This window comes from Chanos chanos, chromosome 2, assembly GCF_902362185.1.
Source record: "Chanos chanos chromosome 2, fChaCha1.1, whole genome shotgun sequence".
Lineage (NCBI taxonomy): Eukaryota > Metazoa > Chordata > Actinopteri > Gonorynchiformes > Chanidae > Chanos > Chanos chanos.
The window spans coordinates 41,632,276-41,644,452 of record NC_044496.1 but is presented as its reverse complement, the minus strand read 5'-3'; the positions used below and the strand labels follow the sequence as shown (position 1 = coordinate 41,644,452).

At 42.9% G+C, this 12,177-nt stretch overlaps 1 protein-coding gene across 7 annotated transcripts in view; it reads left to right on the top strand.

Moving 5' to 3' along the window:
* Positions 1 to 12,177, top strand: part of cadps2 (Ca++-dependent secretion activator 2) — a 71,894-nt gene that overhangs the window by 25,515 nt on the left and 34,202 nt on the right. For 6 of the 7 annotated variants that reach the window (XM_030792118.1, XM_030792127.1, XM_030792101.1 and 3 more), the window contains 3 exons: positions 2,223 to 2,350; positions 6,892 to 7,079; positions 11,546 to 11,647. In XM_030792118.1, coding sequence (XP_030647978.1) covers positions 2,223 to 2,350; positions 6,892 to 7,079; positions 11,546 to 11,647 — 418 coding nt within the window. Of the gene's footprint in view, positions 1 to 2,222; positions 2,351 to 6,890; positions 7,080 to 11,545; positions 11,648 to 12,177 lie in introns of all 7 variants that reach the window. The other variant, XM_030792136.1, reaches the window with a different exon arrangement.

The following is a 12,177-nucleotide window of genomic DNA, read 5'->3' as shown; positions in this document are numbered from 1 at the left end:
CCGAAGAATGGAACCAGAGACACAGAGTGTTGGACAGGAGTTGATTGAAAGATTGCACGTGGGTTAGTTTAACAAGTGCAGTTGAAAGTGTTTGTATTTTGGTTGGGGGGAGGGTTGGGGGGAGGGTTGGGGGGGGGGGGGGGGCGCTGGCAGAGGGGACAACCAAATGCCAGCGACGCTCCTGGGCATGTACCGGGCTTTTCTACGGCCATACAAGTCATCCACAAAGTCCCTGCTCATGCCAGAAATGGCAGCGTTAATAAAAGCAATCAGTAATGCTCGTCTGGAGAAGGCGCCGTGGGACAGGGAGGCGTTGGACACATGCGTCTTTAAAGTGGTAAAGCTCTTTTGTGGACTCTGTCGTGTTACGACCACGCTGTCCTCATCTATGGGTCTCTAAGAATGCCCGCAGCCCCTGTTAGGCTTTTCATGGGCTCCCCCATTAGCCTGTTTTCAGGATGTGTGTGTGTGTGACGAACGTGCTGAAAGGACTGGAAATGAACTTGGACACACTTTCAGCACCCCCCCCCCCTTCTTCTTCTTCCTCCTCATCCTCTTCCTCCTCCTCTTTCTGCCTTTTAATTCCTTTTAAAAGCGGTTCTCTGTGGTTCTTTCTCTAAGTGGCCTAGCCTTTTGCCCTCTCCGTACACTCTTGTGTACGTGTTGGTGATTTTGCCTCCAATACGCCAGGGCTTTTACATATCTCAACACGTTCACAAAGATTCAGAGAAAGATAGTACAGTTAATCTCTCTCTCTCTCTCTCTCTCTCTCTCTCTCTCTCTTTTCTCTCTCTCTCTTTCTCTCTCTGTCTCTTTCTATCACACACATACACACACACACACACACACTCAATCTCAGGAGACACTTTGAGGATGATAGTCACTATATTTGTGAAACATATTGCAATGTTTGTTGTCAAGTGATTGTATGTGGGTGTGTGGATGTGGGTGTGTCTTTAAGTGTGCGTGTGTGCGTGTGTGCACGTGTGTGTGTGTGTGTGCGCATGCATGTTTGTCTGTGGCTGTCACTCTGGTTTCAGAGACTGAAAGGCAGAAGCTGAATATTTTGAAGGACAGCTATTTACAAAGAATAGCCACTGCCGTATCTTTGTGTGTGTGTGTGTGTGTGTGTGTGTGCGTGTGCGTGTGCGTTTGTGTTTGTGTTTACACATCTGCGTCTTCAGCAGAGGTATCGAAACCGAGTATCACGGAATAGCACTGGCCAAATCAGCCATTAAAACAAAACAGTAAAGGATGACAAAGATGCCACTACAAACCAATAGAAATTGTCTTTCTTTTGCGATGCTTTAAATGCTGGGAACATGACTTTGCTTCTTGCACCTTGGGAAATATATTGCATTTGTGAATATTTGCATTTGCTGACTTTAGTTTAGTATATTTTAAAAAAAAAAATCTTACCATGCCTATCAGAATCAGCCCTCATACTTCACAGATGCTCTTTTTTTTTTTTTTTCAATCGAATTTGAAAAGTCACATGGATGATGAGGTGTGTGTGTTTGAAAACTCTGTTTCACCTTTGTGTGAAGAGCTGAAATATAGCTATGAATTGAATGACATGTTTGTGAAACTTTTGTCTGTCCAGAGTCTATCAGTCAGTCAAAAGAATGTAGTCTGTCGTTATCAGCAAGCCTTCCCGCTCATGGCAAATTAAAGGAGATCCTGAGGACTCAATCTCAAAATGTATGCTGCCTTCAGTTCTTATTCTCTGTGTGTGTGTGTGATATGTGTGAGGATTCTGAAGCTGAGAAGTAGACATGGGAGTCTTAGGATTATTTCGCAAAAAACATCAACAAGGACCCATGCTCAAACATTTCACTCTCTCTCTCTCTCTCTCTCTCTCTCTCCCAGTTCTTTGCTTTGCAATGCGATGTTTCATCGTGTGGAATTATATCACAGAAGAGCAGCAAGGAAAACTAGTAGGGAATTTCATAAGGAAGTTGCAAAACAGAGTATGCATATTTAACCCAGTAATCAAAGAGGCCAATCTTCTTAATGTGATGTACAAGAAACTATAGTTGGTCTTGTATTTCCTTGCTTAATTTTCATAATGAATAGACTGTGGCTGAAATTGATGTACAGTTGTATTGGGGTCTACATAGTATTTGGAGTTAAAGAAAACCGTCCAGAACTCAGCTTTATCTCTCCATCTCTCACTCTCTCTTCTCTCTCATATTTCTATTTGTCCTGTGTGTGTGTTATAGGTTTGGAGAGACAGGGAGTTGAAGAACTCATCTCCGCTGTTCCTTCACGCTTCGACCATGCTAGTCTGTTCCGCATACTACAGAAACACACACTCAAGCATCGCATGAGTGACTCCTTCTCTTGCCTGGTGAGCTCTCTCTCTCACTCTCTTTCTTTCTCTCTCTCTCTCTCTCTCTCTGTCTCTCTCATTGCGATAGTGTGTGTGCGGGGTGTTTGTGTGTTTTGATTCACGTAATTTGTCAACTGTTTTGGTTGAATTCATTTTTATTTACTCCACTGCACTCCTCTGGACTATGATTAAGAGAGAGAGGGGAGTCTAGTGAAAGAGGTGAAAGAGAGACAAGCATGAAAGAAGGATAAAGACTTGTCTACAGAACAAAAGAGGGGAATACCACGCAAAGATGGAGGATACTCAGAAGAGCTGGTTTGTATGGCGTGCGCATAAAAGCGGGCTTTATTTTCATCATGTTAAAATGTGTCACAATCCAACACCATGCCAAAATCATCTCTGTTATCTGTTCTTTCCAAAAGCAAAAACATCTTCATATTTATATTTCATGCCAAATCTGGTTCACTCACAAGATGGATTTCTGCAGTTGACCAAATTGGAGCCCTTAAAGTGTTTGTGTTTGTGTATGTTCCTTCCCGTGGGGGGAGAGACTCAGTGCCCTGAGGCAAGTGAGTACTCACACTCACGAAGGAGATAAACGGTTCCAATCAATAAAACCCAAATAGGAAAAACACCCTTGCGTGCGACAGCAACTGCTGCGCCCCATCACTGCACACACAGGAGTCCAGCTGAGAGCAGCTTACTGTTAGATTCTGTGTCGCCAGCACAGTGTTTCATATATTTGTGCATGTTTGTGTGTGTGTGTGTGTGTGTGTGTGTGTCTGTGTGTGTGTGTTTTTGTGTTGGTGAGAGAGTGAGTGAGAGAATGTGTGTGTGATCGTTCATGTGTGTGTTCATGTGTGTGTTCACAAGAGTGAGGTGTGAGGAGACTGGAGCTGAGAACTGAACGTGTGGGTCCATTAGGATTTTGAAATTTAGCAAAAATCAAAATAACATCAACAGAGATCTGTATTCAAACATTCCTCTCCATCTGTTCTCTCTCCCCCTCTCTCTCTCTCTTTACCTGGTCTGAGAGTCTACCTTCTGTCACTCAGTGTTTGGTAAATGAGTGAGTGTGCGTTCACGCCTCTGGAAGGCTTTTGTTTGAGTTTTGCTCAGAGATGAAACCCCCATTGAGCAGGACAAAGGCCACTTTAATGTGGCCAGTTTCCCATGCTGCCTGCGATAGAGACATCTGTGAGGGAGTGTGTTAACTTTTTTTTGGGGGGGGGGGGGGGGGTAATTAAGAAAGAGTGGGAGCGGAGAGCAGAGACAGTGTGCAGAAATGAATTATACTCTGATGACTCCCCCACAGTTTGAAATAAATTTGGCTTTTTAATGCACATTTCTGCATTTTCAGACTTTTCTCTGTCAGAAACTGACACTGTCTGAGAAACTGCGTGTCGGTGTCGGTGTCGGTGTCGGTGTCGGGGGGTGTGTGTGTGTGTGTCGGTGTGCGTGTGTGTGTGTCTAGGAATATGTCTTCAAAGCTTTCTATTCCGCCCAGCATTTCCCAGTGCTCTCCGCACATATCCCCCACAACCATATATGCAGCACAGTCACACTCCACCGCACGCGCGCACACACACACGCACACACACACACAAAACACTGAAATGAGGAGGAGAATTGACCAGACATGTTCCAACCATAATATAATTACACACACACACACACACACACACAGTTGAAGCGTCACATACACATAGTTCATCAGTGTTGCAATTACGTTCTTAATAATTAGCAGCAGGGTTGAGAAAATAAGAAGATTGGAAATATCTAACATGAAAGTGTTAGATATTTGTTGATACATAATCAACCTGTCCTTTTAGATGGTTCTGAACCTATTTACTTATGCTAGTAAAGCAGAACGTAGGAGTTGAGATTAATCAAATTGCATTCATAGATATTCCATGATTTCCTCATCAAACTGTTTTTAAGAAAACTGTGAGGTACATTGAAATTTTTAAACTTTTTAATTTTTCCAGTTTGTTTTTTTTTTTTGGTGGGGGGGGGGGGGGGTAATTTCCTCTGGGCTTTCCTATGGGATAAAGTGAAAATATCACATATAAATGTTGGTTAGTGTCAGCTTTAATATCCACTGAGCTTGTATTTTAAAATAGATATATATATATATTGTTAAAAATAGAAATTTTCACTGTATTTTACAGGATGTGGATTGCGCACTTTTCTCTGTGGCAGAAAATGTTCAATGGCCCATGAAAAACACTTTTTTTTCCAACCTTCAAAATACTTTAAATATATGTTTGACCTGCTGTATGTGTGTGACTTTGTATGTGTGTGTGTGTGTGTGAGAGAGAGAGAGAGAGAGAGACAGAGAGGGGAAGAGTGACCGGGCCCCCCGGCAGTGTACTGAAGCATGTTAGTGAGGGAGAGGAGGAGGCAGTCAGCTCGTTAGTCGTTAATTGAGCGATGGGAGCCAAGACATGAGCAGGCCATCTGTTTATCACAGACGAACATCTTGTGGCACTCCGCTCGGCAACCGTCCATTCTGTTACACTCTTACTGGTGTGATATTAATAGAACCAACAGAGAGAGAGAGAGAGAGAGAGAGAGAGAGAGAGAAATAAAGAATCAGAGGGATGAGAGATAGGTAGATAGATGGATAGATAGATAGATAGATAGATAGATAGATAGATAGATAGATAGATAGATAGATGGATAGATAGATGGATAGATAGACGGATAGATGGATGGATGTGGTGAGAAACACATGGAGAGCCACTGATGGATGGAGAGAGATGAAAAGACAGGACTGAATCGATACATAGGCGGAGAGGGAGAGAAAGACTGACAGGTAGAGAGAGGCTCTTTCAGAGTCAGAAATGCCCAACATGATAAGGGTAAAATGAATAAATTGATAGTTGGATGGATTTTAAAGATGGATGAAGAGAGATCTTGGACATTAATCTATAAGGATTAGTCTGAAAGATGGACAGAGAGTTGAAATGATAGATATGAAACAGGGGCAGGCAGAGGAGTGAAATTAATTGAAACAGACATAGAGAGAGAGAGAGAGCGAGAGAGAGAGCGAGAGAGAGAGAGAGAGAGAGAGAGAGAAGACAGGGGGACTAAGACACTTTTATGAGCCTTTGTAAAGAGAGAGAGAGAGAGAGAGAGAGAGATGAACCGACACAGGTTCATTCAGTATTGCAAACTGAGAGGAACAGAGTCCCCAAAGCTTTTCCACATGCATTAAGACAACCTCAGCCTTCCAAACCCGTAGACGCCTGTGTAGTGACACACTCCCACACTGTATTCACACAATATTCGTCACTTACCTGCTGCTAATTACAGAGGCAGCGAATAATTAGGCCCCACGCAGCAATGGAAAGTCAAATACAGAGTGGCCACAACAGAGAGAGAGAGAGAGAGAACGAAAGAAAAAAGATATGTGTGAGTCACAGAGGAGAAGAGGAACAAAGCAGACGCTTGACACTGAGTGGTTTTTAATGATGGTTTACATTTCTCTCAGAAAGCAGGGGTTCAGAATGCTGTGCTGGTCATGGGGCAGGTGCACCCCCCCCACCCACCTACCCACCCCCCCCCCCCGACGACTTATGATCCCAGGCAGTTTACATGGTTACTTGCTGGGCATAGCACTCTCACCCGCCACATGCTTTTCTAGGCGAGCGGCACCCTTTCTCAAAGTGTTAATTTGTTAACATGCCTTCAGAGAGCCATCTTAATTAAGTTTGTGAGATGCAATGACTAATTTACTTATTATACAAAGGATGGACGAGCTAATGAATGTAGCAAGATCCCCTGGGTGTTCTCTCCCAGCCCCCTCAACCACCTCTGCATACACACACACACACACGCGCGCGCGCGTGTGCACACACACACACATATATGTCCTCTTTATGTTTGACTTCTATAGCCTCTCTGATTTGAAGTGTTTGTGAATAACATCGGGGGGGAGTTTGGGTGGGGGTGTTGTTTGTTTGGTTAGTTAGTTAGGTTTTGTATGTGTTGTTGTATTGAGTGGTTGTCATATAAGGGTTGAATTTACAGACTGTAAGTAGTGTATTTCATTGTTTTCCCTACATTCAATTTCCACAATATCTTCCATTTCTGGATAGCTCTGTGCACTCACTGCCTATGGGCATTCATTCTATTGCACTTGCTCTCTCTCTCACTCTCTCTCTCTCTCTCTCTCTCTCTCACTCTCTCTCTCTCTCTCTCTCTCTCTCGCTCTCACTCTCTCTTCCTCTCTCTGGTGGTCCAGGCCAGGTCCATGTCTGGAACCTCAAATATTGTTCTCACATTCAATATGAGAATAGCCATGTATTTGTTGCCATGTATTTGTTGAAACGGTGGATAAGGTTATGAATTTGTCCAAGATGGGCAATGTATAGCTTAGCTCCGTGTAATTCCTTAATGACAGTGGTGATGACTTAACCAGAGCAGTCTAGTCATCTGTAGGGAAGAAGGAAAACTTCACTGTGTGAAGCTCACCAGTGTCTTCTCTCTTCCTTATGTGTGTGTGTGTGTGTGTGTGTGTGTGTGTGTCTGTGTGTGTGTGTCTGTGTGTGTAGGGTTGGTTCAGTCCAGGCCAAGTGTTTGTGTTGGATGAGTACTGTGCTCGTTACGGCGTGAGGGGTTGTCATCGTCACCTCTGCTACTTGAAGGACTTGATGGAGTTCTCAGAGAACAACGCCCTAGTGGACCCCACCCTTCTGCACTACAGCTACGCTTTCTGCGCCTCCCATGTCCATGGAAACAGGTACCATGACAACATGGGATAGAGAGTGACCATCTGCACCAGACAGCATCAGTCTGTGTACTATGACCTGCTCAAAAAAAAAAAAAAAATGAGAATACATTTTTAATAAAAATGCAGAAAAAAGGTTCCTCAGCCTCTTGCTGAGAGAGGACAGCAGCTTTCAGCTTAAGATAAGTTTTTCATCCTTCCAAGAAAATTAAGTGGAGATTCCAACTTATTTATGTTAGGTTTCAGGAGAAAAAAGAATTTTAAAAAGTTTGTAAGAAAAACTTGTTATTTTCTCCCCCATTCTTACCCTCTCGACATTTCTGTGGGACACCCCCCTCCCACACACACACACACACACATACACGCGCGCACACACACACACACACACACACACACACACACACACACACACACACCCCTCGCCTCCCCAGAAGGCTTTGTGACTCTGACCCTCATGCTGTTCTCAACATAGTCCATTCAATACTCATAAAAGTGAAAAATGAAAAAAAACAAATCAACATTCTTTGTTTTCTTATCCTCATGATACCAAATACAGAAGCTCGTGGTTTTCCTTTTGTCGCTTTTGTTGTACATTTTGATTTTTGTATGTTAAACGTTTGATATCAAGGATTTTCATTTGTTTTCTGTGCTGTAAGAGGACCTCATGTGTTCACTGGACCAAAGAAAACCTCCGAAAGCTTTTTTTTTTTTCTTTTCTTTTTTTTGTTCGAACATAATGAGTGATCACACAAAAGAACGTTCGAAAGACAGACATACATTTATCTGCTGGAAGGGGCAATCCAACCCACTCCTGTCTGTTTTTTGTTTTTTTTCATTTCAGTCCTCCAGCAGGGTGAACGTGTCCGTCTGCTCTCCAAATGAATTAACACTTTGTCATTAACTCAAAAGATTAAGCATCGAAAGGATAATTACAGTTTTTAGTGTGAATATCTACTACGATTTTACTAACTAACTTTACCAATGTTAACACTTTCACAAATGCTACTTTTTTAATGATTGAATTAATTCATTCATTCATTCTTTCATTTGTCCTTTCTCTCTCTTCTACGTCCTATTTATTTTGTGTCTAGGTTACATTTCATGTTGTTTTTAAAGGGTTAATTGAGCCAGTTGTTTTCCTGTGTCCACTGCTATACGTTGACATATGTTAAACAGTGGAATGTGATCCAAAAGCCCTCAGATATGAGCAGTGAATCCATCCATTTTTTGGTTAGCGCTCTGTGTTTGATTGGCATACTGTCCTCTTGAAAGCTAATAGTTTTTCACTTAGGGGAAAATAACCCCGATTTGACTTGTTCCATGTTAAATACACATGGATGTGCTGCCTCTCTTTGATGGCTAATTTGGCCAATTAGAGACAGTAATGATTAGGCTCTCCGGCTAATCACTACGTTCAGAAGAGGAAAATTAGTGGTACTGGCTTTTTGTCAGCTGAGGATTCATTTGAATAATTATTGTGTGTTCAGTGCTGTGGCTTCTGCTCAGTGCTGGCGCCGTCTGTGGGAACTGAGAGGATAGTTAGCCTCCATAATAAGAGTAAAAGGTGTTATTACCATTTACACCACATACAGTCTTTGTGTGTGTGTGTGTGTGTGTGTGTGTGTGTGTGTTTGCGCTCATGCATGTTTATTTGTGTGTGTATGTGTGTGTGCGTGCGTGCGCATGCGCGTGCGCGCATGTGTGTTTGCGTGCTTGTGTTTATATGTATGTCTTTGTTTTTACATTCATGTTGTCATTTTTTTCCTGTGTTATGGAGCATGTCTTTGTGTTGCCCCCATAGATAAAAAGGAAATACATCTTACCCCGCACCTCAAACCAACCATCATAAAGGCCATATCTCATACTGGGATAACAGCCGCAAACCCTGTCACACTAAATGTCACAGAGCCCAGACCTAAACTAAAACCACCTTTATGTGGAGAAACCCAGTCACAGATGAGTGAAAGGAACAGAAGAGCCGTAATAACGACCGTGTATTGTAAATATGGATGAGTTTACACTCTTGCAGACAACGGAGAATCTCCTGGACAGCTCCAGCCTCTCCTTATTCCGACGTCCAAAGTCAATACTTATACTGCTGATATACACCATTGACTTACTTATCATTTTTATTTTACTACCCAGTGGTTAATAAATCTACACTCACAAGCTGTACAGTGGAGTCTGATAAAGAGCAGTGTGACACAGTTTAAAACACAGTAGAATCAGCGAAGGCCACAAAAGGGATGAGATGTTTTTACACAGAGCTTCTCTCTGACATGTTGACGGATCATCTCCTCAGAGCAGACATGCGTGTGACGCATTTCATATGACAATCCCGGCTCTTGACTGACAGCTGTGACGCGGAGTTCGTGTTGAATGTGGTATACGCGGTTGTCTGTGGACAGGTGTGTTTGTGTTTGTGTGTGCGTGCGTGCGTGTGTGTGTGTGTGTGTTTGCAGGGAAAAGTGACAGTGATGAGCCTTGTCCGAGAGTGACAGCAAGAGACAACAATCTCAGGCTAAGCCACCTCTCACCTGTCAATTTCCATCCCCGCCTCACTCCCATTCGGAGTGTGTGTGGCCGTCCAATGTGACAGGAACATTTACTTCTGCATCTTGCTCGCTCGTCCCCCTTCAGTTTTAAACGTCACATGCCCCCCCCCCCCCCCCCCCACGTCAGTGGTAGCTTTGTTACTTACTTTCTTACACCTTACACAAACACACGCACACACACACACACACACACACACACACAGCACACACACACACACACACCACACAGCACACACACACACAGACCAGTTAAGAAAACATCCTTTATTCATAGCTGTTGCACACTTGTTAAATAGTACGTTTTTTGCTCCAAAGCTTGGCAAACTAAAGGTAAATTCTCTTCTCTCGTCTGTCAGAGTTAGCATGTTGGGTATGGGCATTCACGCTTGCCTGTGCAGCTGGTTAACCTTCATTGACCAGAGGAGTTTGGGGCAGGGAGGAGGGTCATCGTGCAGTTTGTCTCAAACGTGTCTGCTTCACTAGCTCTGAACAATACATCATCCCAGGCCTCCCCACTCCCACAGAAAGAGAGAGAGAGGAGTTTCAGCACTGCTTTAGAGCCCAATTTCTCACAGTAATCAATCTCACATTAGATTGATCTTAAATACTCATAGTCTTGCAGGTGATAGGCAAAACCCTGGTTTAGCAAAAGGGGTGGATGCATAGGGGATTTATGCAAGTGATTTTCTTGTTAGGAAAGCTTATCCCAGAACTCTTGTGTGTGTGCAGTTATTTGAAATTGTAAAAGAAAAAAAAGAAAGAGGGAGAGAGAGAGAGAGAGAGAGGGAGAAAGGATGAAGAGGTTGATGTGGTTTGTGGGGCCCAGTGAGGATACTGGTTTGTGTGTGTGTGTGTGTGTGTGTGTGCGCGCTGGGAGAAAGATGGAGGTGGCGTACAGAATCTTAAACCCTGAGGACTACATGCCTCAGCTTCCCGTCAGCAGCTGCTTACTCTACAACTAATGAGAACGGAGCCCGAACAAAAAAAAAAAAAAAAAAGAGAGAGAGCGATGGGCTAGAGAAAACACTCCCCTCTCTCCCATTCCCCAGTGTCAAAGTAGGTATCCTCTCATTGCACACTCACACACACACACACACACACCCGCACACACACACACACACACACAAAGCACTTCTACCACCCTTCCCTCCCCTTTTGTATTCTCTTGGGATTAGCTGGTGCTTGTCAGGAAAGAAAAGAGCGATTTCATTAAATGGAGTGTGGGATTTGAAGAACAGGCAGACAAGTTGCACTTACAAGTGCAATGTAAAGAGAGGGCAGTTTTTCAGCCTCACACAGGGCCGCGCAGGGAGCCAGGGGAGAGAGAAGGTTCAAATGGTTTAACACACACGCACATGGACACACACACACACTCACATATACACACAGTCGGGGAGCCTGGAGTGTAAGAGAGGGTTCAAACGCTGTAACACAGTGCTTCACAACTTCCCACTACCCACCACCTAAACGATCTCTTTTTAGTTTTTTTTTTTCATGTTTTTTTTGTGATAGAGTAAGAAATTATTCTTTCTGGAGCTTTACAAATTGGATATGAGCTCATGATGTTTCTGTCAGTTTAAAAAAAGTTAAGAAAGATTTTTTTAAAGCAGATATGCCGCTAGGTTTTTTGTATTTTTTTTTTTCCACATTTAATTAAAAACAGATCCTTAAACAGTATGGTTTTGTGAAACCATGTATTAGAAGAAAAGCTACATACACCAAGCGCAGGTTTATTTTTAGTCAGAAATCAAACAAATTTGTTCCCATAACAAAGAGATTTTTTTTTTTCAGTCCAAAGTATTTCTTTCTTCTTAAGCTGAGGAATAAGAATTATGGAGCTATCTGCACCGACCATGCATGGATTGATGGGTACGTGGATATGTGAATTCAAAAGCACTTGTTTTTTTGGGGGTTTTTTTGCAGGCCGGATGGGATGGGTACAGTAACGGTGGAGGAGAAGGAGGAGTTTGAGGAAGTTAAGATGAGACTTTTGGCTCTCCTGGAAAATCACATCACTCACTTCAGGTGGGGACTTCTCAAAGGCAAGACCCTGCAAAAAAACAAAAACAACAACAACCAAACACTCATATCAGTTTTCTCCTATCACATAAGGATACACAAGAATATACAAATACACACACACACCCACACGCACACAGGCACACACACACATGCACAAATACCTCTCTTATATGTGTTCTCATATCACACATTGTACACATGCATTTGTGAGTAGGCAAAGATTTACATCAGCTAATGTGCAGCCTTACATTTATCAGAGTTCTCAATGAATTTGTATTTCGAGAGAAACTTTCACTTATATTCCACCTGAAAACTACACTGGGGGCAGACATGTGACCTCTCACAGATTACGTGCAGAGAATTGGAATCACTATCAGCGTTAATTAACGAAGTGCTTTAGATGAACCAGGAATTTGTTGTGCTATCACTGGTCATGAGAACATGAAAACAATAAAGGAACAGTGAAATTAGTAACAACATTAAAAAAAAAAAACAGTAAGCATAACAGACAATGTGGAGACACTGTGCAGTTA